Source organism: Athene noctua, chromosome 25 (genome assembly GCF_965140245.1).
Source record: "Athene noctua chromosome 25, bAthNoc1.hap1.1, whole genome shotgun sequence".
NCBI classification, from domain to species: domain Eukaryota; kingdom Metazoa; phylum Chordata; class Aves; order Strigiformes; family Strigidae; genus Athene; species Athene noctua.
The window spans coordinates 3,624,112-3,648,978 of record NC_134061.1 but is presented as its reverse complement, the minus strand read 5'-3'; the positions used below and the strand labels follow the sequence as shown (position 1 = coordinate 3,648,978).

At 56.0% G+C, this 24,867-nt stretch overlaps 2 protein-coding genes across 4 annotated transcripts; one reads left to right on the top strand and one right to left on the bottom strand.

The window, feature by feature from the left end:
- Positions 1–1,369: 1,369 nt before the first annotated feature.
- Positions 1,370–14,738, bottom strand: LIMD2 (LIM domain containing 2). The gene is made up of 5 exons (XM_074926729.1): positions 14,443–14,738; positions 5,736–5,872; positions 3,061–3,105; positions 2,680–2,819; positions 1,370–2,136 (listed from the first exon to the last, which is right to left on the bottom strand). The coding sequence occupies exons 2-5, from the start codon at positions 5,775–5,777 to the stop codon at positions 1,977–1,979; spliced, it is 387 nt and encodes a 128-aa protein (XP_074782830.1). The 5' UTR covers positions 5,778–5,872; positions 14,443–14,738; the 3' UTR covers positions 1,370–1,976.
- Positions 14,739–17,449: 2,711 nt separating this feature from the next.
- Positions 17,450–23,703, top strand: LOC141970250 (E3 ubiquitin-protein ligase RNF113A-like). 3 transcript variants are annotated; one of them, XR_012635164.1, is made up of 11 exons: positions 17,450–17,552; positions 17,848–17,924; positions 18,015–18,119; positions 19,558–19,665; positions 19,934–20,043; positions 20,248–20,354; positions 20,905–20,994; positions 21,878–21,971; positions 22,632–22,738; positions 23,229–23,497; positions 23,597–23,697. XR_012635164.1 is itself a non-coding variant. In XM_074926705.1 (10 exons), exons 1-10 carry the CDS (start codon positions 17,453–17,455, stop codon positions 23,315–23,317), a joined length of 987 nt encoding a protein of 328 aa, XP_074782806.1. In that variant the 5' UTR covers positions 17,450–17,452; the 3' UTR covers positions 23,318–23,701. The 3 variants fall into 3 exon arrangements, 2 of the variants coding, with proteins under 2 accessions (XP_074782806.1, XP_074782807.1); XM_074926705.1 differs by having other exon boundaries at positions 23,229–23,701; XM_074926706.1 differs by having other exon boundaries at positions 17,452–17,562; positions 17,852–17,924; positions 23,229–23,703.
- The last annotated feature ends 1,164 nt before the right edge of the window (positions 23,704–24,867 follow it).

Here is a 24,867-nt window from a genome sequence, read left to right as displayed (position 1 = left end):
TAATTCCTGTAGCATTTGAAAGATGTGGCATTCCTGAATGCTTACACTTTCAAGCTAGTCTTGCAAATCGTGTGTGAAGGAAGGAGGTAAATAATAATTAAAAACAGACTGACCTGCTTTCCCTGATTTCCCTGCATTAGGCTCACCAGCCTCACAGGTCTTGTCAGACTCATTCATTTGTATGGACTGTGCTCTCCAAAATGTCACAACTCAGCAGATGGGGTTGATCCAAACCAGAGCCTGTGCTGCAGCAGCCAGCCCAGCTCTGCTGCCCGTCCTGCCCACCACGCTGGCTGCAGGGGGAATTGAGCCAGCACCTGCTCGTGGAGGCAGGGCACAAGGTTTATTGATAGGGAGGGGGAAGCGAGTAAGCCACAAAATAATATGCGGAGCAACAGGGTAGATCTAATTCACAGGATAGTGAGTTCCCTTTGAGGGTGGTCCGGGCTTCGTGTGGGAGCTGGTGTGTGGTTACAGCTGGGTGTGTAGCTCACAGGGCCGTTCAGAAGAGAAGTCAGAGAGTGATCTGGGGGGGGTTGATCGATAGCCAGCTGAACAGGAGCCAGCAGTGTGCCCAGGTGGCCAAGAAGGCCAATGGCATCCTGGCTTGTGTCAGCACTGGCGTGGCCAGCAGGGACAGGGAAGGGATCTGAGCCCTGGGCTCGGCACTGGTGAGGCCGCCCCTCGCTGAGGGGGTTCAGTGTTGGGCCCCTCGCCCCAAAAAGGCCATTGAATGACTCGAGCGTGGCCAGAGAAGGGCAACGGAGCTGGGGCAGAGTCTGGAGCACAGGTCTGCTGGGGAGCGGCTGGGGGAACTGGGGGGGTTCAGTCTGGAGAAGAGGAGGCTGAGGGGAGACCTCCTGGCCCTCTGCAACTCCCTGCCAGGAGGGGGCAGAGAGGGGGGGTGAGTCTCTGGAGCCAAGGCCCCAGCGCCAGGCCCCGAGGGAATGGCCTCAAGCTGCCCAGGGCAGGGTCAGGCTGGCTCTGAGGAAGGATTTCTGTGCAGAAGGGGCTGTTGGGCGTTGGAATGGGCTGCCCAGGGCAGGGGGGAGTCCCCGGGATCCCTGGGGGGGTTGAAGAGTCGGGCTGAGCCAGCGCTGAGGGATCTGGGGGAGTTGGGAAGGGTCAGGGTGAGGTTCATGGTTGGGCTGGAGGAGCTGCAAGGGCTTTTCCAACCCAGATGATTCTGGGATTCTGTAATGCTGACATGCAATTTGAAATCCTGGGTTCAGTCCCCAAAAGGCCAGTCTGCCTCAGTTGATCCTGCATGAGCAGAGAGACACTCTTTCCACAGTAACTGGGCAGTAACTGGCAGACCTGACCACTGCTCCCACCTCCCCGGGCCCCTGGGAACACAGGACAAGACAGCGAAGGCTCGGAAACCTTGTATTACAAAAATAAAAGAGCGCATGGCGCAGTGTCACGCGTGAAGCTGCCGTGCCAGGCTCCAGCGCAGAACGTACCAATCAAAGGCAAATATAAAAAAGAGAGACACTGTTAAACAGTCGCAGGGCAACATCCTTAAGGCTGAACAATCCCAGCTGAACTGAGCTGATGTAAACCAAGGACCCTCCTTATTCAGAGCCCCAGCAAGGCAGGATTGGTGTGGCAGGAGCTGGGTGCTCTGCTGTGACTTACAGGCTAGGTTAAGCCCCCAAATCATCTCCTTTTCCATGGTAGCAGGCCTGAAACTTGTGAACGGGGCTGGGCTTCCCCTGGGGTCAAGTGCTTCTGGTCTGATCTCATCAGGGAGAGGGGCTTGCAGAGAGCTTCAGGTCTGGGGGCTCTACCCCGGTTACCTCTGCCCTGTCCTTATGGCCTGTAGGTTCCCTCTAAGCATCCTCCAAAGAGGGCTGGGCTGCCTCCCTCACTGCTCACAGGGTCCCTTCTGCTTTACATCAGCTCAGTTAGCCCCCGGCTCAGCACTGCTCCGTGCAGTCTCTGCTGGGCTCCAGGGAAAGGTGGGCTGGCCCCGCTCACGCTGACTTGGTCCCGCTCTCCACTTCCTTGTGCACCCACAGCTCCTTGTGCTGCTTGCGCCCAAAGCCCTCGTCGTAGTTGCCTTTACTCTTGAAGAGCTGCTGGAAGTGGGGCTTGCAGTAGAATTCCCCGTGGAGTGCCGCGTAGCTGCCCAGGCTGGGGAAGTAGGGCAGGATTAGCTGGGCGTGGGGACTCAGCTGCAGGGTGGCAGGGAGCGTGTGAGGCTTGGGGACACCGGGACAGGGGAGGAAGGAGGAGGGAACATGCAGGAGGAGACCCTTAGAAAGGGCCAACTCCTCCCTCCAGCCAGCTCAAGGGCTGCTGTGAGCAGCATTAAAGGTCTGTAAAGTGGGAGGGGGGTCCCGCAGGGCAGCTCAGCCTTGGCTCTGTGTCATCTAGGAGGAAGCTCTGGCTCAGCTCCGTGTTACCTTGGGGCTGCTCTTGAGGGGAAAAAAAGCTCTTCTTCCATACCCGGTGGGATTTAGCTGAGACTTGGGAGCAGGTGGACAGATCAGCCATTTTTTTTTGCTGTGATGAGTGGGCTGGGGGTCTTTAGCTACCTGACAAGAAGAGGGGCTGCGATGGGTTGGGGGGGGTGCTGTTTGGAAGGGCCTCCCCCCCCAGGCTATGCAGAGCCGCAGTGACACCCACCCGCCTCGATGTCGGCAAGCACCACGGCAGCGTCCCGGCCCCGCTCACCTGAGCTTGGTGTGGCAGTGCTTGCAGCAGAAGCAGGCGTTGTGGAAGACAAATTTATCCGCCACCAGCCGCTCCATGGGATAGACGGTTTTCTGGCAGGCAGTGCACATCTCCTTCACTTGTGCCTTCAGGCTGAAGGACTGGGCAAGGGGACACCAAAGGGAGAGAGAGTGAGGAAGGGGTTTGGGGGATCCGGTGCCTGGCTCCCACCACAGCCCTCTTCCCTAACATCCATGCTGCCGTTTGCTGGAGCACTGGTTGGCATGAAACAGCCCCATCTCCCCTCACACTCCCTGTACCGTTCCACTGATGCTGGGCCTCAGGCTGTCAGTCCTTCCCCCCTCGCCATGAATCAGTAGGATGTGGTAAAATTGCAGGTACCTTGGAGCGCTGCACCGTGCTGCCTCCTGAGTTGTTCTTTGCCTCCTAAGAAGGGAAGGAGAAATCAAAATGAGAGCCTGGACTGACAAGCCTGGCGCTGAGTTGTGCTTAAGGAGGAGCAGCAGAGGATCGGTGCAGGCAGCTGAGCTGCAGGACCTCGGGGCTCGCCAGCAGCCTCTGCCTGGCTGTCACGGGCACACGACGACCATCTGAACTCACTTGCCTAGAGGCCATTACCCCCATCAGGTCCTTGGGTGCGAGTGACTTCCTGCACTGTGGTGCTATTCCCAAAGAGAGGAGAAGGAAGAGAGGAAAATTAAAAAAAAGAAGCCATTTACATGTTGCAGAGAGGGAACTAGGCACCAGGAGGCTGTGGGACTTGGCTGGGGCCCTGGGGTCAGAGCAGCCAGCTCTCATCCAGCACTGCTCACTGAGGCCTCTCTCTCGGACATAGGAGAGTGTCATGGCTTTGCTTCTTCCATGGCTGAGGTCTAGCTGACCTCTTTTGTGGTGGCAGCACCCAAGCACCGATCCAGGAGATGTCACAGCGTAGGCACTGCAGAGCCCAGCCCCACGGTGACAACCCTCCCTGGCTCCCAGCAGCCAGTGATGAGCAGCTCTCACCGCCTGCAGACATCAGTTACTGTCCTTGGCCACCCAGTGCAGGCACCATGTGTGTCTTGGACCGTAGAGGGTTGGCATTTCCTCCCAGGAATACCAACAGCAGAGCAGGGAAGCCCTGCTTCCACGTCCCTGGGGGACAGTTTGGACCTGGCGCAGGCAAAGAGGGGGAAAGGGCTTTGCAAAGCTGCTGAAGCACAAGCTCTTGGCAAAACTCTTGCTGTGACCTGCACTGGCACCTACTAACAGCAGCTCTGCTTTGGTGTAGATGCTGCTCATGCTCCTTCCAGCCAACACTTTACCCCACAGGGCTGGAGAGTGATGATTAACCTTCTCTTGCTGGAGGTGCACAAGGCTCTAGCAACGCTGCCACTGTGGGTCTTTGCCTGCAGTTGGGAGGTGATAGACTGCCAGTTCCTCTGGGGTATAACTGGGGTGCCCCTCGCTCTCACGGAGCGCGTTGTGCTGGTTCCCCTCAGCGGATGTTTTGTTCCTGAGTTTCTCCGCTCGCCCCGTTATCAGCCCGTCGCGCTGCTGCGCTGCACAGGAAACGCCTGCGCTGTAGATGAGACAGAAAAGCCTTCGAGTCCCTGCAGGCTCGGCGTGGAGGATGGGCGGGGGGCAGAGCTGAAGACATGTTCCGTGGTGTTCTGCGCCTTGGTGGGGGCAGATGTTACTCAGACCCTGAAACTGCAACAGGGCAGAGAGATCCAAACACTGAGGTGCCTGTAGCTCTGCCCCAGGATTGCAGAGCAGTGTCTCAGTGCACGCTCTCCCCTCCGCAGCGGTAACAACTCCTCCCAGATCATCTCCCTCTCCTCCCCTTTGCTTGCCCCACTGAGCAGCCCTGCAGTCCTGCCCCCTCCCCAAGCTGGATGTTTGCACAGGCACCCACTGGGTGCCAGTCAGCCACCTGCAAGGATTTTACTCTGCCTTTGTACTGATGAAAATGCCCCTTTCTTCTTTCAAACAGCCAGGATTAAAGGGGTAAATATACTTTTAGCACAGTGGACTGGCCAGGACTGTTTTACCCCAGACTGGCTCACCCTCTGTGCTGTTTGCTCCCAAGGCTGAGCAGTGTGACCCCAGAACATCACCCCACTGCCTCCTTGTCCTGCCTCTTGCTGCTGGTTTGGCTCTGCCTGGCCAGCCTGCCCTTTCTCTTTGCCCCCAGACTGATCTTCCATCCCTGTTCCTCCTGCCTTGTCTTTCCCCATCGTTTCTCCTTTGTATTTTTGGAAACAGTTTGTCTAAGAGACGCACAGGAAACTCTCACTTCGCTGAGCTGCCTCTTCAGACGTTTCCCAGCTGCTCTCATTGACTGGGGTCAGGGACGTGATTTTTCTCTCACTCCCACAAGGCTGGAGGAGTAAGCCAAAGTCAACAGAGGGACATGGGCAGCGAGGACACTCAGGCTGTGTAAAACCAGTTGCATCCCTCGGCACTGGTAAAACAACCGCAGGTGCTCTCCTGGGGTTAGGATTTAATAGATGGTTTCCAGGCTCAGCTGACCAGAGCTAAGGAAAACGCTGCCTCTTTGGAGCTGGAATACATCCGTTCCCAAGGCTACAGGCAATCCTCCGTTGCTCGTCACTTCTCAGAGCCTTCTGGCTCCGATCAGGCACACTATCTATTTCATATCTGATATATCCTCCCCTGGGGAAGGGCCATATCCTGTCCCAGCAGGAGATGTTCTTGAGCCTTTATGTTTTTCCATCTCCAATCAGTCCAGTGCTAAGCAGCTTGCATGCTCTCCATTGTGATCACAGAAAGCCATGGAAACACAAACAAACAGACGCAACTCGAGACAAGAGCAGGGTGAGCAGCTCTGTATGGACCAGAGCCTGGACGCTGGTGTTGCAATGTGCTCAGCAAACAGCACCTTCTGCTGGAACATTCCTATCCCCAGTTATGTTGTTTGAGTAGCAGTGACTGTGCCTTTGATCACCCTAAAATGTCAGGTCCAGAATACAGCTTCTGTACACAACCCTCCATCCCTGAGAAACAAAACACGATTTGAAATTCCCATACAAACCGCAAGGGATGCTACGTACATGAGTTGGGGGTGGGCTGGCAGGTCCTGCAGCCTGGAACATGGTTCCTTCCCCTCCTCTGTCTGTTTAATCCTGAGCTTGAAGTCTGTGGGCTGATGTTCCCTGGGGAGGCGTATAAGACAAACCTCTTGCAACACCTGGAAAGGAAATGTCAACAGGAGTGTGGCTGGTTTCATCACCCCAAACACCACAGCTGCACAGCTCTGCAGGAGCTGGTGCATGACAGCAGCATGCCCACAGCTTCCTCCATGGGGTCAGTGCAGCCTCTCTGGTCTAGGGATTTCTTGAGGCATCCAAGAGATCCCTCACACCAGACTGGACTGGCAGACAGGAGATGCAGGTCTGGAATGCTGCTCAGTTTTAGGAAGCTGGCAGTTGATCTGGGGCACTGAGCTAGAGCTCAGTAGCTCAACTCCTAGTCACATACGAAGATATCGAGCTAGGATGGGAGAGGGCTGCTGGAAACACGAGCAGAAGGTGATGTGATGTGGTAGCTTCTGCTCCAAACCCACACATGGAAGGCAATTGCCAGGCAGTGGCCAAGCCATTAGCAGCAAGGCTACGACTCCCAGGCAGAGCTACTGTCCTGCCGAGGCAGTGAAACCAGTGCCCAGTGTTTCCCTGATGTAGCCACTGAAGGACCAGTATTGCTAGAACAAGGACTGTGATTTTGGTCTAATTTTAGCCCAGAAAAGCCTTGCTGAACAGAGCGGATCACAGCTCAGCAAAGCAAGTGACAGGGATTTTGTCTTCTCTAGGGAGCCCATGTTGCCTTTAGGCTGAGACCAGTAAGCTGTGGCCTCTGTGTGATGTGCTGAGTGCCCAGGAGGATGAGTTTGACAGGTCTTGGACCAGTTTTAATGCAGCACAGAAAAAAAAACACCAGCATTGCAAATCACCCCTTTTGGTAAAAATTAGTTGAAAAGGCACTGACAGATCCTCAGGGGTTTTTCCCCATCGTGCCTTACCTTCAAAACACCCATAAAAGGTCAGGCTTGGTGAGTTCTGTTTTGCATAGGCAAGACAGAGATATGGGGTTGAGCAAATGATGCCGAGGGAGGAGCAGAGCAGGGAATAGGATGGTGAAGGAGGAGCTGTGCAGCTCTGCAGTGATGGGAATGTGCTGGGGGCTGGCAAACCAGCACCCCCACTCCTGTCTGGGGCTGCTTTCCTCTCCTGCTGATACCTCTCATCCTCATATTGCCACCCCAAAAACTTTCCTGCTGCCCAAGGACTAGGGTAGACCCTGAGAAAGCCCCCGGGTAGCAGATATGCCAAAGTGGGGGGTTTGGGTCAGGGGATATTTCTGCCATGCCAATCTCACAGTAACATTTGCAAACATGCCCTGGGTTTTGGGCGCTCTTTGTCTCCCTAAAAAGTGCCAACACCCAGGAGATGACACCAGGCTTGTGTCGCGCCCAGCAAAGCACCCAAAATTAGTGGCTGCTTTCAGAGTTGAGAGACCTTTGCTCCAGGTCCTGAGGAGTGGCAGGTGAGCTGGGCTCCCCCTTCACAGCCCTGGGGGGCTGGACAGCCCTTGTTGTAAACGTTTCACAGCCTCGTCTGAGAATACGACTCCTATTTTACCTTAAATCATTTCCCCTCCTCTGCGGTTTGCTTGTTATTTCCTGCTCGCAGAGCGGTGATGGCAGCACGCGGGCGGTGTGTGCTGGGGGTCGGGGCAGAGCTGGCCGAGGAGCAGCCCCAGCAGCAGGGGCACATGGCCCAAGCCCACAGCCCCTCTCTGCCCCCCCGTTCCCTGGGACAGGACCTTCCCTCTCATGTCTCCAGGGTCTGTACGGTGCCTACAGCCCAGCGCAGACCCTGAGGGGAGCCTGAGGAACACAGAAAACTTGGCGTCCCTACCCCACACACGCCTCTGATGTGGATGCACAACCCCCTCTCTTTTCACCTGCCTTTCACCTTCTCCCCGGCCTTTGCCACAAACATTTCTCCACACCCAGCTTCCCTTCCTCTTCCCTCACAGCTCATCTTCCTTCCCTACCCCAGCCACATTCCTTCCCTCAGTTTTCCCAGTCTCTCCATCATCCCCCTCTTGCCCTTCCCCATAAGCTCCCTGGCTCCTTCCACCTACTATTTGTTTCTTTGCTTCCCTTGTCCCCAAACCTTGTTCCCTTCAATGCCACCCCACTTACCCTACCCCATGGTTTGATGTTCTCCATCCAGCCCAGGTCTCCTTCCTCTTAACATCCCTCTGCCCCTCCATGTACGTACCCCGCTTGCAGCCTGGTGCCCACACTCGCCCAGACTTCGTTTCAAATGAGAGGTCCCCTTGGTGTAGCTGCCCAACAGACATGTGAGTAGAAGTTGCTAAATGTCCTTCCTGCCAAAGGACAGGGTAGAAATCTCAAAGGGGAAGGGTGTGCTGAAGCGATAAGGGAAACAGATGAAGTTAGAAACTGCAGGAGGGTTTCTAGGAGCCTCTCAGCTGCTGTCATTGCTCTTCTAAGGAGGCATTAGTCTGCACAGGTTGGGATTTGAGCCCAAGGCAGTCAACACAAGCCTCCGTGAGCGGAGGAACCCCAGTGGCACAGGCTTTGCTTAAGGACATGCTGCCACATGGATGTTACAAAGCCTTCACAATTGCTGGGGCAACCCTCCAGCACACAAGGGGTGCTTGCTGGTTTTCTGAGGAGCACAGAGGGCATCTGTGACAAAGCAAGGAAGCCAGGTCCAAAACTCTGTTCCCTAAGGCTCTTAGCCCTCTGTGCGGCCCTGGAAGAGCAGGCCTGAGGACAGACCTCTCCTGGTCATGCAGCCAGCCATTTCAGGTGTCTGACTCAGGACAAAGTGAGAACCTTTTTGCCTTACAGCCTCTGTTCTTCCTGCCCCTCCTGCGAGCAACTGATGGCTGATGTGGTCAAAAACCCCCTTTCTCCAAGGGATCTGTGCTTGTGCCATCTACCCAGGGAGACTGAACAGCTTCTGATGCCAGCACTGGTGGCCATAGCATGGCAGGCACAGAGCGAGGTGGATCTCGATGTGCTCCAGAGACATGGCACCACAGCCAGCAGCTTGCACTCGGTGCCTGAGCTGAGCTCTGCCTGCCCAGATCATCACCCACAGCTGCTGCTTCTGCTCCGGGGGCTTTCTTTGGTGATCTCAACAGGTTGGTGTTCAACTCAGGACCCTGGGGTTGGAGCTGGTATCTGCAGGGGGCGTGGTGCCTGCTGCTGTGTGAGAGCAGCTAGAGAGGTGCTACAGCTTTTAGGGGTGCAGTTTGGGGTGAGGAAGGCAGCATTCATCCCAGAACTTGGCCGCAGAGCTTTTGCCTAGCAGCCTCCCCGGCCCATCTCACCTTCCTGCCTGACCCTGCAGGCAGATGTAGGGAGAGGGAAGCATCTGGGGTGGCCCCTCAAAGAAACTCCCCATGAAGCATTGTGTTTGCACAGCCAGGATGGGTGCAGGGAGCCTTTTCCCCCTTCCCCCCCCCGGTGGGGCCGGCTGGGCCGCCCTCGGTGCCAAGCCAGCCTGCTCCCAGCGGGCCCCAGCCCGGCGCTGCCTAATGGCCTCTCCGAAAGCCGATGGGCTTCCGGCACAGGAAAGCAGCGTGACTGCGGAGGGTGAGAGGCCCCTTTCTGCCATATGGTTCCCATTAGCAGCCCTGTGAAGTGTATGTTTACTGCTGGGATCACTGCACCATTGCGAGAGGCTTTCCCAAAGGCAAAGCACAGCGTGGGGGATCCAGGCCCCTTCCTCCTCCATCCTGAGAGGACACGGAGTATCCCCGGCAGCACGGCGAGGCACGGGCAGGGGCTCAACACCTCGGAGAGGCTGTCTAGCCTCTCCCCCAGGAAACTGTGGGCTAAGCCGATTGCTGTGGGGACTGATGTCCCCGAGATCATGTGCAGGATTTGTGCAGCCGACACACCCGGGATGGCCGCTGACCCTCCGGCTCCAGGGCCAGCTCAGTCCATGGTCTGTCTCAGCAGGGCTGCGTGGGGAGGAGGTGAAGAGGAGCTGGAAGAGCCTCTCTGGGGATCACCCAGCTCACTGCCCAGCTGGTCCCTGTTTCCACAGCCTTGGGGCCTCACAGCCAGTCCACACCATGAAACAAAGTATGGTGCAGAGTCAGCGTCCAAGGGGCCAGCACCAGAACCGGGCTCGGCACCACCAGGGAAGGGGGCACAGAGTCCCCAGTGCTGCTTCAGCTTCTCAAGTGTAGAGAGAGCAAGATGCAGTTTGTGGGGGGTGACGGAAGCTCTAGCCATGAAAGACCTTAAGTCAGCTTCAGATCTTGGCTCCTTGTGTGGCTTTGAGCCAACCACTTGACCTCACCAGTATTTGGGACCCAGGGCAGGTCCCTGCTGGCTTGACACAGGTTGGACTCCAGGGAGGAGCAGCCAGACCAATTCTGCAGACACCACTACTCTGTTCATCAGGTTTCTGGAGAGCAGCCCCACCACAGGGACCTGTCCCTGCCTGCACCCCACTGCACAGAGCTACCTTCCACCAGCCTGCCCCACTAATCCGTTTTCCATCCACGTTCTGAGCCCGGGCTGCCTCTTGAAAGGCTGCCAGTGGGCAGGAAATCTGCAGCCGAAATGCTGAGGGATGCTGACAAGGAATAGTTGTGGGGAGGAACAGGGCTGCCTTTGTCAGGGCAACAATGGAGGACCCGCACAAGAGAGGAGGGAGCCCAAGGGAAGCCCCTGCCCACCCGCTCTGCTCTCCCACCTTCGTCCCTGCCTCAGCTTGCCTCCCCTGAGGAGGAGGTGCACGGCCCGGGAAGGATCAAGGCCAAGGGGGACCGGGCTGGTCCCCAGCCCCTGCCTCTCAGCAAGGGGGCAGGAGGATGCTGATGGGATTCATCCATATTCCAGAAGCGGAAACTGAAGCACAGAGCAGCCCTTTCCTCGGACTGTGGCTATGTTTAATGGCATCCATTAAAAATCATGGTCTGAAGGGAGTCTCTGCTCCCTGGGATCTCCTGTCTTGCTAGGAGCTCAGATGGAGCAGACAGCTAGAGCAGAAAGCCTGCTGGGAGGACCCTCTTTTCCAGGCAGAGACAAATCCTTCTCAGCAGTGCTGGATGACAGAGCAAGCAGCAATAGCCAAAAATTACAGGTTGGGAGATTCAGGTTGGGCGTTAGGCAAAGCTGCTTCACTGGGAGAAAAACTTGGAAGCTCTGCAGCATTGTACTAATTAAGTGCAATATAAACTGGGTGCAAACAAGCACGATAGGCAAATAGCAGTTCATGCTCCTTCCCTCCCCTTTTCAGTTTTTCCATAGTCATTTACATAAACCTGGAAACCTCACCTTCTGTTTTCCTGCATAAACATATATCCATCTACTGTTATACTGGCATTACGTTCCTAGTTCTTCTCCCACCATAATATTTGCCTATCAGAGGGATTCATAAGGAGCAATCACATTCCTTATCAGTCTTTTTTAGCAGGAGAAGCCGATTTCTTTTAATCTGTTCTCATAAGGCAGGTTCTCTGTTCCTACGGCCACCTTGGTGGCCTGTTGCAAGTATGTGAGCTGGCCTGGATGCATCACACCAAAGGAGATGTCAGACCTTTGTGTTCTGGCACGAATAATTCTCTGGCACCGCTGAAAATATCTGGCCTGATGTGCTCTTCCTCTGCCACCTCTGCCAAAAATCCAAGATTCTCTTTCTTCTTCAGTGCCCTCCACTTGCGGAGGTCCCTCCAGGCTACAGCAGCTTCATGATGCATCTCCCCAGGTGCCTGCTCAGGCACAACTCTACTTTAGCCACCAGTCTCATGTTCCTGTTTGCTGATCTGTTTTTTTTCCCCCATGGGCAGATCTCCTGACTTCTAAAGAGGCGTTAGTTAACAAGTTCAGTCCCTAGATCTCTCCTTGTGGAAGGATCCAAGTGTCTTCCTTCCATTTTGCTGTCTCTTCCCTAGCCTCTTTCCTGTCTCCACCTAAAATAATCATTTCTTTGGGGCACTGGAACAAGTGCTTTCCTTAAATCCAGATTCCTGAGGTCCTGTTGTTTCAAAAGTCAGTTATATCGAAGGACTTGACATGATCTGTGTTTAAACCACACTATATTTTATTCTGCTTCCCAACACCATGTCTTTGATTACTCTTCCAAAACCTATTCTAGAAACTCACCTTTTATTGTACTCCCATTAATGGACCTGTAATTTCCTGTAATTTCCTCTTTCCCCAAACATAACCTGTAAATGTTATGTTGGCTAATCTCCTCTTGTGGAATATCACCTGTAAAACACCAGACTTTGGACTGGCGTTTCCTGCGTGGATTAGCCCATCTCTTGAGCAATGAGAGGGCCCCTCCTGAGAGCTTCTGCTGTTTCACCATCTGCAGACACAGCCAGAGCAGGAGGGATTTCTGTTCCAGATCACCCCAAAACACAGCACAACCACTTCCCATGGTCTCTGCAAGAGCTGCTGTGTCCTCCTGCGTTTGCTGTCCAAACACAGATTGTATAAAAAAAAACCCCACAAAGCAAAAAACCCACCAAAATCATATTCGTAGGTTAAATTTCTGAAAAGATCATTCTTTTTGAGCTGTCCTGTCTATTTTCAGCCTTCAGCTCCACCCTCCCTTTTAGGATCCAAGATGCCAGACAGCCCGGTATAGGATCTGGGGCTCTCCAAGGGCACAGGATTTTGGTGGAGCAATGAGTGTGCTGGGAGAAGCAAGCCCTGGGGAAGCACTTGCTGAGGCTCCTTGTGTCTGAAAACCCTTGAGTTGGCCATATGGAGAGGGTTACCAGCACACCAGAGCAGTGAGAAATATGTCTAAAGTGTGCTTAATATTGATTGCAATAATCCCTTCACCCAGATTTAATGTTTTCCATCCCAGAGCTTTTGCTAACAGCTAGGTAAGCTCTGCAACACCCCCCAGATGGCAGATAAAAATGACTTAACCAGAAAGTGAAAGACAGACACCTCTGGGCGAACATGGCAGATGCCAGACAATGGACAACAACCCTGCAAAAGCTGAGGATGGGTGAAAAGAAAAAGAAAACCTGCATCGTTATGTAGGACTGGAGGGGGTAGTTGTAGGCTCACAGGACTGACTCGCTGAAGGAAACCAGAAGAGGAACTCCCTTCCCTAATGAGAAGTCTCGTGGGATTTTTGTTGACCAAAAAAGGTCAGAAACCTAGTTTTGAGCTGTATGAAAAAGAAGATGCATCCAGTCACTTTGAAATGCCCAAGAGGCTGGTTCTGACACTGGGAATTTGCTTCGTGCAGGGCTCCCATTTAAGAAAGACGTTAATGCTGGAGCCATTTCGGGCTAGGCTTGATCAGTTGCCCTGCAATTATTTTGTAATCTATGATAATAATGCTGCAGATGTGCTACTCCTGGCCTTAAATACACAACAGCTCAGCTGGGGCACCAGATGTCTTCTCTGCAAGAGCCCTCGCATGATGTCTTCGATGCACAAAGCCCAGTTCCCAAGACATGATCCAGGCAGCTGAACTGAATGCCCACCCCATGAACAAAAATCAGCAAAAAATGGATCAAAAATATGACCTACAAGGTAGCTTAGCTGGTCTCAAGTGATTCAAGGGGATTAGACAGATCAGACTAGCTCAAAACATAGTAGTTACACCACCAGACAAGGACTCGGGAGACCTGGGCTTGATTCCCAGCTCTGCTGCTAATTCTGGGGTGACAGCAGGCAAATAATTTCATTTTTTTCTGTTCCTTTCCCACCCCCCCACGCCGCCCCCGATGAAAACAGAGCTGCTCTCCTTTGTGAAGTCCTGGAAGATCCCTGGCTGTTAAGGGTTATGTCAGAGCTCAGGGTATTTGTGTTGTTATTAAATCTCACAGTCGTGCAACAGCCTCCCCAGGGAAGTGATGAAAGACCTGTCGCTGCAAAGGTTTAAAGCCAGGCTGGATGAGGCGGTAGGAGCCACACCGATGAGAATTAGCAGGCATTAACGAAGGAGGATAAGGGAGTTGGGATCTAACAGGTTTTCTTCCATCTCTGCTCTCTCTGATCAGCTTAATAAAATGGATCTGTCCAGCCCCACTCCGGCATGTACTGCAGCACACAACAAAGAGGGAATTACAGCCCAAACGGGGAGGGCGAGCCCCGAAATGCTGCACCCCAAGATACCCGCTGGAGCGGATCCAGCAAACACAGGCCTCTGTTTGCTCTTGTCCCCATGATACTCTGGGTGCAGCCCCTTGCCCCCCCCCGCTCATGCAAGGCACGGGGTGCTCACCCCCCCTTCAGCAGCATCGCTCCCCAGCAGGCTCCTGGAGCTCAGACAGCGTCTCCTTGCCCCCGCCTGACCCCGGCGAGGCCACCCAGGGCCAAGAACAGAACCCCTTGTGTTTTCCCCCCACCCTGAATCTGCTTCCCGCGACCACCTCGGCCGAGCCTCCTCCCAAAGCTAAAAAAGTTCCCAGCACATCTGGGTGGGACCTCCTCTCGGGGGGCTGTGCCGGGGGGATGAACCCCCCATCTGCTGGGTGGCTCCTGGCCAGTGGTGCTGCTTCCTGGGGCTCTCCCTGTCTTTGCATTCCCCCCTCCTCTCCATCCCTTTCTCCCTGGGCTCCTGCCTCTCCCTCCCCACCACTCGGTCTTGCTTTCTCCCCCAACTCTCCCACCACAGAGCAGAGCCGCAGAGGGCGGCAACCCCCGAGGTGGATGAACCCCCTCGCTCCCCGATCTCGGGGACCATCGTCGTCTCCCGCCCAGCCGCCTCTCAGCCCCGTTGTTCTCACCATATGCCTGGGCTCCGCACGGCGATGCCGAGCAGGAGGAGGGTTTCGCCCCGCCGGGTGGCTCCGTGCGGCGGCGGCTCTCTCCAGCCGTCCCTGATGGCCGGGTGTCCTCGCCCCCTTTCTCCCCGCTGCCGAGGCCGGGGCTGTGGGAGCGGGAGCCGCTTCCTGCGAGCTCCCCCGGCCGCCTGGCGAGCCCTTTTATCGCCGGGCTGCCGCCGTGATTGGCTCTCGGCGTCGAACCGTCTTCCAGCCGCTTGCTCCTTTGTGTGAAGCCAACCTCTAACCCCAAATCTTCCCCAGCCCTTCTCCTCCCGGGCTCCTTCTCCCCGGCCACCCCCAGACCCCCACAGCCTCCCCAACCCTGCTGCCAACACCCCCGACCCTGAGAACGCTGCCTCTGCTTTCCTCCCCACCGGCAGCGTGTGTGCAGTTACCTCCCCCCCCCGGAGTAATTCGCTCAGCCTCGCCCCCCCGAGTTCTGCCTAAGCAGATGGGCTTCACTCAAGACTTTGGACATGGCCTTGGGCTCTCCCCGCATGGCACCAACACACTGGTGTAAGGTTTCCTGCAAGTATCCCGGAGGATCCATCCCTCCAGGGTCTGCAAAAGCCAAACTCACACCCCCCCCAGCCTCAGCAAACTGTTTGCAGAGAAAGGGTCTTCCTAGGCAGCGGCAGGAAAGGGGGATCCCAATGCCCCCAGCTTCTCACCCCGCAGTGGGGCAAAACTGAGGCGCAATGGTTTCAGAAATCCAGGTTTTACTCCACAGAGAGTTTGATGAGCGGTGCGGGGGAGCGGCGCTGTGCTGCCGTGGGTAGATCTGCCACAGGGACAGGTTCTCATGGGGTGAGCAGAATTGCTGCCTGGACCATAAAGGCAGCTTCCCCTGCACTGCCCCTGGGGTGTGGGACTGGGTGGCTGAAGTTTGGAGGGCTGGGATTTCCCTAGGAACAGGACAAAATGTTAGGAATAAATATGTTAAGTCTTAAAACCTGAAGGGAACTCAGAGGCAGTTTGAAATCAGCCAAGGAAGACGGGATGGCTGTGAGCCAGCAGAAATGCAGAGGGACCCTGTGGCTCTGAGGACTTCGCCTTAACCTCCCAAACCCCTCCAGCGGGGGATAAATGTAGGCAAAATATGTGATGGAGTGGTGGGAAGAGCTTTAATAATGATGATGCAGGAACAAATATTCATGTTTGGGCTCCTCAGCACAGTGTGGTACCACTGGAAAGAGCCAAATGATGGCTGGAGATGGCCCCAAGTCTAAGCCCAGCAGTAGAAGCAGGTGATCTTTGTGTGCAGAGTTTGTCTGTAATTCCCTGTACAAAAAATGCAATTAAGGAATTTATGGCGGTGTTTACTGGACAAGGAGACAGCGGTGATATGATTTATCACCTCTGTCACTCTGCATTGCCCAAATAGCATCTGTGATGAAAAGGCTTGCTGCCACCGAGAGCAAATAAAAGAGGAGTTTGACTCAATAGTCAAATTAGCTGTTGCCGAGCAGATCCAAACCCAGCGACCGCGATGGTCATACATATCAAACAGCAGGAGACTGGCAGGGCTGCAAAAGCCAGTGTCCATCTGGGCACAGGGGAGAGTGGAAGAGCATCCAAGGCATCACCACGCTGCCCCAAAAGATGGGCAGGCATGCAGGAGGCCTGCAGCGAGCCCGTGTGCTGCCCTGTGCTCTGGGGATAAACGCACTGGCAAATGGGTCCAGTCTTCAGGCTTGACCTGCCCCCTTTTCACACAGTCACAGAACCCCAGAGTCATTTCGGTTGGAAGAGACTTTGCAGCTCCTCCAGCCCAACCATGACCCTCCCCCTGACCCTTCCCAACTCCCCCAGATCCCTCAGCGCTGGCTCAGCCCGACTCTTCAACCCCCCCAGGGATCCCGGGGACTCCCCCCTGCCCTGGGCAGCCCATTCCAACGCCCAACAGCCCCTTCTGCACAGAAATCCTTCCTCAGAGCCAGCCTGACCCTGCCCTGGGCAGCTTGAGGCCATTCCCTCGGGGCCTGGCGCTGGGGCCTTGGCTCCAGAGACTCACCCCCCCTCTCTGCCCCCTCCTGGCAGGGAGTTGCAGAGGGCCAGGAGGTCTCCCCTCAGCCTCCTCTTCTCCAGACTGAACCCCCCCAGTTCCCACGGGGACAGGGTCTGGAGGGGGAGGAGAGGGCTGGGGGCTCATCCTGGCACCCATCCGCGGGGGATGCAGGGTGGGTGCAGAGCTGTGGCCTGAGCCCACCTCCCGTGGGAGCTGCCCTGGCACCAGGACTCCTTCCCCCAGCCGCTCTGCTTCGGGAAACCCTGCAGGGCTCCTCCTCGCACGTGCACACCCGTACCCACACGTGCACACACACAGACCCACGTGCATGCTCGCGTGCTCATGCGCTCACACGTGTGCAGGTACATCACATGCGTGTGCGTGCACACGGACACACACACGTGTTGAGGTGCCCGCGCACACCGCGCGGACGAGGCGGTGGGCGATGTGCGGTGGCGCAGCCCGGGCAGGGCCTGGGGTCCCCCGCCTGCGGGCCCGGGTGAGGGGGGTGCTGGGGCTCAGCTCCTTTTCCCGTTGCTATGGCGATGTGGAAGGCCCCAGCAGCCGCCAGGCCTGCAGGAGATGGCGGGAGAACGGGGATGGGGACGGGGGGGGCCGCGGCCCTCGCCCTTCACTGTGTCCGCCCCGCTGCCAGGCTCAGAGGCCGGGGGCAGGAGCCGGGGTGCCAGAGGGACCGGCCCGGGGCGTCGGGGGTGCCGAGGGGAGCGGCCCGGGGGTGCCCCGGGGGGGGGGGTTCGGCCGCCCGGGCCCCCCCGGCCCAGCTCAGGCCCGGCCCGCGTCCTCCCCCCGCCGGCAGGGGGCGCCCTCCCCGGGGCCGCCGCTCCCCGCGGGCGCAGCCCTCCCCTGGCGGCGCCCAGTCCTCCTCGCCCGCAGGGGGCGCTGCGCTGCGCGGGCCTCCCCCGGCGCCGCTCTACCGCCGGCGGCAGCGGGCGGCGGCGCAAGATGGCGGACGAGGGCGCTGTTTGCAGCTTCGTTTTCAAGAAGCGGGGTCTGGCGGCGGGCAGGGGCCGGCGCAAGCGGCCCAGCAGCGACCAGGAGCAGGGTGAGGGCTGGCGGAGGACCCCGGGTAGGGCGCGGGAGCCGGGCCGTTACGGTACCCCGGGAGGCGAAGGAGGGCCCGGTGCCACCCCGGAGCGCTGCCCTCCCCGGCCGTCGCCGTGTCCGTGTGGAGGAGGGGGTGAAGGGGGTCGTGTCACCGCCCTCGGGGGTCCCGCCGGCCTCCCGCGCCTTCCCGCGGCAGTCCCCGGCCCGCGGAGGGGGGAGGCTGCCAGCAGAACCCGCACTTGGGCCGAGGTCCTGCCCCCGGGCGCACCTTTACCCTGGGCTTTCCCCCTCAGAGAGCAGCGGTGAGGAGGGCAGCACGGTGGTGCGGAAGGAGCGGCGGCGGGAGACCCCCAACCCCATGATCCAGAAGGTAAGGGAGCCACGGCAGGGCACTGCTCCATCCGAGGGCAGAGCGCTGGAACCTTCCGTCCTTCCAACCCGCTGACTTCCTGCCCCTCAGACCAGGAGATGCGCGAAGGAGAGACCCGCGTACGCGCTGAGCAGCAGCGACGATGAGGATCCATCAAAGGACATCAGAGTCACTTACAAATCAACAAGGTCGGCGGTAAGACCTGGGCGAGAATGGTTCTGGGGTGTGAGGGTGGGTGGGGGACTAGCAGATCCCACACTTGATAGAGGGAGTTTGCCTCTGCAAATGTAGGATTAGCCATTCCTCCATTTTTATCTATAGATGCGCCTCCCTGTCCCTTCCCTCCTAACAGACAAGCAGGTGTGCTAGGTTTATTCTCCTGATATCCTCCACATCCTCAGGAAGCCACCTAAGGTTGGCCTTTCCCTCCTAGAGGTGGAATTAAAACCCCAATGTGCCACTGGACTTGCCCAACATCACACAAGATTTTCAGGAGAGGGAGCACTTGGATCAGGTTTGCCTTACTGTTGGGTTCGTGTTTCTGGTTTTAGGCCATCTTTCTTCACAAAGAATTCAAGATGATTTAGAAGGTGCTCCCATCTTTATCCTTGTGATTAGTGATGGAGTAAGGAGCTACAGAGCAAGGTCATTGTTTTCTTGGGACTGATGGGTGGGTTGTCCTGTTAACATCTGGAGTGGGGAGAAATCAGCTGTGAAGGTTTGGGCACAGCCCAAACCGCTCTTCCCACTAGATTTTTCTCTTAACTTTCCATTTGATCCAGTGAAGTTTTGCCCAATAGTATGAGCCTGGGCAGGATATAAGTAGGATTAAAAGCAGGTATCAACACATGTTCCTCTTCAGACCTATTTCCTTATTGTCTGTGTCTCTGTATAAAATGGGAATAATGCCTAACTGTCCCCAGTCAGAGCTGCAGGGTCAGGCTGAGCTCTCCCTGGCACGTTAGAGGTTGATACAAATATAACCTCATGCTGTAATTATTGACCACTTTGCCTGCTGCCAAGGGGGGCAGCGACCCTCCTTGCTGGAGCAGAATGGGAAGAGAACAAGAAGAGATGACAGCTTTGGGCCTCCAAAAGCTTTTGGCACCTAAATTGGAATTGGTTTTAATTGGGGATGGCTGTAATTATTCTTTGGTTTCTGTGCAACTGTTCCTGAAGATCTGATAAAACCTAGGAATAGGTGTCTGCTCAGACCATTAAAGAGAAATCTAAACCAGATCATTGTATTAAAACTGAATGTAAGCCACCCACAGCTGGGTTAAAAGTTCAGACACAACATCCTGAGTGTAGGCGGGATGCTCTCATGATTAAAGTGTTGGACATGGGAGACCCGAGTTCAGCTTCCAGCTGAGCATGAAGGAATAAAGTAAGGACAAGTGTTTCCTGGCTCTGCAGGCTAAAACTTGGCAGCAGTGGGTAATCAGCACTCTGGCCTCTGTCAGCACCATGGGGGGGTTCTCCTTGGGAGGCGCTAAGGGGCAGTAGAAACCGGTGGAAGGTAAAGGAGGCCATGTCCAGTACTTGTTCTGTGACCAACCCTTCAGGTAGCCAAGGAGCTCTCTGTCTTGTACAGGATTTTTCTTCACTGTTGTCACAAGTTCTTGCTTTTCAGAAACCTGTTGGCCCGGAAGACATGGGAGCCACAGCAGTGTATGAACTGGACACGGAGAAGGAGAAAGATGCCCAGGCCATCTTCGAGCGCAGCCAGAAAATCCAGGAGGTGAGTCAGCCTTGCTCTGTAAGTGCTCTGTAGCAGGAGTACATGTGCTTTACTCATCCTCTTCTGCATACCAGGAAGAGTTTGACTCTTCATCACTGGAAATTTGAGAAGTCAAGAATTTAACGCTGAAAAAGAGGGGGATTTTCTGGCTTTATTGACATCTTGGTATTAAGGAAGGCAGGGAGGAAGACTGGTGTCAGAGTGGTGAAAGCTAATGGTGTCATGAAGCTTTCCTGATCCTTAATCACCTTTCTTTTTGCTTTCCCAGGAACTGAGAGGAAAGGAAGATGATAAAATTTACCGTGGTATTAACAACTACCAGAAGTATGTGAAGCCCAAGGACACATCGATGGGAAATGCTTCTTCAGGAATGGTCAGGTAGGTTGGGATGAGCCTCGGAGGACTGGGACCACAGAAGAGCTCAAGCACCATCCCCAAAGGCATCTGCTTGGGGCTTGAACTTTGCTGTTGCTGCCAGTTTCCTTCTCTCTAATGAGTCTGGTGTCTGGTTCTGACCAGGCCCCCAGGGGCCTTCTCCCCTGCAGCTGCACAGCCGGCCTGAGCCTTCTCCCACCCTTTCAGAAAAGGACCCATCCGCGCTCCGGAGCACTTGCGGGCCACGGTGCGATGGGACTACCAGCCCGACATCTGCAAGGACTACAAAGAAACTGGGTTCTGTGGCTTTGGAGGTGAGTGGATCTGGCCTGCAGCTGAACACGTGTTGTGCCAGATCTGCAAAGGGGTCCAGCGCAGCTCGTGATCCCCAGTTTGTGGTGCTGAGATGTGCACTTACTGCTTTACAGGCACTAGTTTGCAGAGCTGGCGTGTGAGGCTGTTGCAACGTTGGTTTTTTGTAACATTCCTGTCATTTGTGTCGGCCCTCCTGAAGGCTGATGGCCTCTTATCAGTGGTTGTAAGAGTCCTGGGAGGGTCCCCCATTCCCACAGATATTCTGGCCCCGGGGGGCACATGAGGGATGGGATTTCTGTTCCTCGCCCCACGTCCCATGTGTGTGAATGCTGGAGCTGTCGCTGTGGTGCACAGAGCACAATCCTCCCGGCCGTCAGCCCTGCGGGGTCCCGCACCCAGAGCTCGGCGCTGCCCTGGGGCACGGGCGGATGGGAAGCAGTCTGGTTTCAGCTTCTGCTGGGCAAAGCTCAGGCCGCCCTGAGTGAGGCGTCCTGTTAACGCTAACCCGCACAGCCTAGCTGTTAATTCCTTTTTCTTTGTACTCCTCAGACAGCTGCAAATTCCTCCATGACCGCTCGGACTATAAACACGGCTGGCAGATCGAACGGGAACTGGATGAAGGCCGGTACGGAGTCAATGGTACGGCACCACCTCTGCTCGCCCTCTGCCTAACCTGCGGGTGGGTGAGGCTACAGGTCCTGCCTTTGCCTTGCCCTAAAGTGGACGTGACTTAAGGATATTGGATAACCAAGAATGAAATGGGTCCTCTGCTGTCTCAAACTGCATGGGCCATGGGTTGAATTAATATTAGACAGGAAGGAGTCTTTATTCCAAAGCTGTGGAACTCTCTGCTGCAGGATAACCTCAGTGCCAGTAACCACTGACAGTGCTGAGCAAATCTGCTGCTTTCAGGTAACCACTGACTGCCACCAGAGAGACCGAATTCCTCTGGCTCTGTTAAAGTCTCTCACTGCTGTTGTGTGGGTCCCAGCAGCCAGCTGTGTGGAGCTGGGGGAGGTGGGACCGTCTGCCCCCCAGGTGCCCAGGAGGTGGGATGTTTTCATGCTGTGTCACATCGTTATTTCTCGCTTGCCGTGCCTGTAGCTCTGGCCTCAGGCTCCTCAGTGTTGCTCGCAAACCACTGTGCAGTTGGGGGAAGATGGTGTTCTCTATTCAGTTGGAGCCAAAGAGTTTGCTGGCAGCTGGTTTGGAAGAAAATCTTAAAAAAATAGGTGGGAGCTGGAGAATATGTCTCTTTATAGCAGTGAGTGGGTGAGGTAGAAAAGAATTTGCTCCTGTGAGATGAGCAGCGAACATGCCGGCGCATTAGACCTAATTATATCTCAGTCCCACATGTGTTATTGGCATCAGCAACACCCAGGTGCCAGAGCTCTATTGTTTCCAGTAGAGATTTAATCCCACCTGCTGTGCTTTCTCCATATTTAATATTTCATGCCCCACGCATGGGCTGGTCTGGCTGCCTCTGCTCTTGCTCCAGTCTGGTTGCCTTTCTCTTCTGCAGATGAGGAGAACTATGAGGTGAGCAGCGACGAGGAGGATATGCCTTTCAAATGCTTCATCTGCAGAAGTTCCTTCAAGAACCCCGTGGTCACCAAGTAAGTGGCTGTTCTGGCACGAGGAGCCGAGCGTCAGTTCACCAGTTCATTCACTGTCGAGTCAAACACGAACGCTGCCCACAGGCTGGTGGGTGAAACCTGCTCCTGCTTCTTGTCTGCCACAGCTTTCTGGTGGGTGGGGGAATCCTCTGATAACTGGGCAGCCTCTCAGCTGCTTCTGGAGCATCTCCTTGGTGGGGATCTCAAGCCTTTGTTGTCCAGATACCTTTTAGATTTCCACAGATGCTGCCTCATGACATCATCTTTCCCCTTAACCTTGAGATTTTGTTTTCATCCCTTCATCCCTCCTGGACGCTAAGCGGCACGCAGCATTGCGTGAGCAGAGAAACAAGGATGGGGAAGCCAAGAGCTTGGCAAGGATGAGGAGGCAGCAGGGGGGGCAGCGTGGGCATCACGCACGGCCGGGTCTCTCCCACCCTGGCTGGGTACCTGGTGTCTGGAAGAGCTTGCTGGTGGCTCTGTGCCATCGCCCCACAGCAGTGAAGCAAAGCTGAAACACTCGTGGGGACAATGATGCGGAGGAAGCTCTGCATGCAGCTCACTTCTGCCTGCCCCCGGGACCAGCAGTCAATAATTTCTGACTCCTGGGCACAGTGGGTGTATCTGGTGACTTGCGGTGGCATCTGTGTCTCCGTACAGGTGTAGGCACTACTTCTGTGAGAGTTGTGCCCTCCAACACTATCGCAAATCCCAGCGCTGCTACGTCTGTGACAAGCAAACCAACGGAGTCTTCAACCCAGCGAAAGGTAACGGCACCGGCGGGAGCGAGGGCTGGCGCTGGCCGCGTCTGGAGCCGCGAAGGCACCAGCTCCAGGGGTGTCTCCCTGTGTCAGGCCTGGCCCAGAGCTGGAGCCCAGAGCTCTCGGCTGCCAGCAGTAGTGCCAGGAGATGGTAAATCACGGCCTGGGTGGCTCCGTGGTCCGAAGGGGGTGTCTGTGCCTGCCAGGTGGGGAACTCGGGGAGTGTGACTGAGGTGAGGGTGGGGGGCTGCACCGCGGGAGCCGAGGCAGCAGCTTGCCTGACGCTGCAGTTGGCAGCTCCCTCCTGCACTGATGGAGTCTGACTGGAACACCTGATCCTGGACTCAGCCAGCGATGGTGGCTCCCCGCTGAGCCCTTGTGTCAGTGGGTGATCTGTGGTTCTTCAGAGATGGGTTGTACGCGACCTGGGCACCGGGCTTTGGTGCGGGACAGCCCCTGCACCCAGAGTCTCATTCTGCCTTTTCCTGTTTTTCAGAGCTCATGGCAAAATTGGAAAAACACAAAGGGGAGGAAGAGGAGGAGGAAGAGCAGCAGCATTCAGACCACGGAGGGGATCCACAATAGCAGAGCACCCTGTTTTTTGTATCAAGCTGAATAAAGCTTTCATGGAGGGGGAAAAAAAAAATGCTCCCAGCTGTTACCTTGGGGTCAGCAGCTGTAGGCAAGTGTGTGTGTATCCAGCAAGGTGTCCCGACTGTGCCGGACTCCTCCTGTGCTGCTCTGTGGAGGCACAAGATGGAACAGGTAAGGTCAGACTCCAGAGTACTGCTGCCTGCTGCCCACAGTGTGCTGGGGGAGGGCTCTGCCTTCAGTTACTTCAGAACTTCCTTTTTTTGACCCAAGGTGCTGCTGTTTCACTAACTCTGCGCTGATCCTGCTTGCTTCCTGCTGCTGTGCAAGCATAAAACTGTCACTAAGTTAATTTAAGTCCATGATCTTTGAGCATGTAGCGAGCTGAAAACGTGGAATGAGAAATGTATTAGCTTGTGTTAAGTTCATTCTTCACCCTAAAAAACGTTCACTCAGGGGAAAGCAGGCTCGAGCACTGCAGTTATGTGTGATTTATCATCGCTCACTGCAGCCTCTCCTGTTCCTAGGAGAATTCAGGACAGGCTTGGAGTGTCAGTGGGCAACTGCTACTGAACCATCCCTCTTCGGGGAGGAAACCCTTCTCCAAACGCACCAGCTGCAGCATGTTACTCGCTCTGTCCCGAGGGTTTATGCTCTGAGGACATGGTGCTTTTTCTTGCCAAGTGCCAGAGACTGGGTCCCTGTCCAGGCCTGGGGGAGAAGCCCGGGCACACTGGAGGGAAGGGAGGTGCCAGGCACAGGGACCTGGATGGGCTGGAGAGGTGGGGCTGTGTGAACCTCCTGGAGCTCAGCAAGGCCAAGGGCAAGGTCCTGCCCTTGGGCTGGGGCAATCCACAGCACAGATCCGGGCTGGGTGAGGAGTGGAGAGCAGCCCTAAGGAGAAGGACTTGGAGGTATTAGTGGATGGAAAACTGCCTGTGCGCCAGCAGTGTGTGCTCCCAGCCCAGAAAGGCAACAGTGTGCTGGGCTGCCCCCAGAGCAGGGTGGGCACAGGGCCAGGGGGGGATTCTCCCCTCTGCTCCACTCTGTGAGACCCCCCTGCAGGGCTGGGTCCAGCTCTGGGGCACCAACAGCAGAAGGACACGGACCTGCTCGAGCGGGGCCAGAGGAGGCCACGGAGATGCTGGGGGGGCTGGAGCCCCCCCTGTGAGGACAGGCTGGGAGAGTTGGGGGGTTCAGCTGGAGGAGAGAAGGCTCCAGGGAGACCTTAGAGCGGCCCCCCAGGGCTGAAAGGGGCTGCAGGGAAGGGGGGGGGGGGGAAACTCTTGATCAGGGGGTGTAGGGGTAGGATGAGGGGTGATGGTTTTAAACTGACAGAGGAGATTTAATTAGATCTAAGGCAGAAATTCTCCCCTGTGAGGGGGGTGAGGCCCTGGCACAGGTTGCCCAGAGCAGCTGTGGCTGCCCCCTCCCTGGCAGGGTTCAAGGCCAGGCTGGACGGGGCTTTGGGCAACCTGGGCTGGTGGAAGGTGGCCCTGCCTGGGGCAGGGGGGTTGGAATTTTAAGGTCCCTTCCAACCAAAC

Bases quoted from the DNA above. Each gene is read 5' to 3' on its own strand.
- LIMD2 (XM_074926729.1), bottom strand. From the start codon at position 5,777: ATGTTCCAGGCTGCAGGACCTGCCAGCCCACCCCCAACTCAT. The intron at 2,820-3,060 runs GTACCTGCAATT...CCCCTTGCCCAG, and splicing joins GCACGGTGCAGCGCTCCAAG to TCCTTCAGCCTGAAGGCACA. The intron at 2,137-2,679 runs GTGAGCGGGGCC...CTACTTCCCCAG, and splicing joins CACTGCCACACCAAGCTCAG to CCTGGGCAGCTACGCGGCAC.
- LOC141970250 (XM_074926706.1), top strand. From the start codon at position 17,453: ATGGCGGACGAGGGCGCTGTTTGCAGCTTCGTTTTCAAGAAGCGGGGT. The intron at 21,972-22,631 runs GTAAGTGGCTGT...GTCTCCGTACAG, and splicing joins AAGAACCCCGTGGTCACCAA to GTGTAGGCACTACTTCTGTG. The intron at 22,739-23,228 runs GTAACGGCACCG...CCTGTTTTTCAG, and splicing joins AGTCTTCAACCCAGCGAAAG to AGCTCATGGCAAAATTGGAA.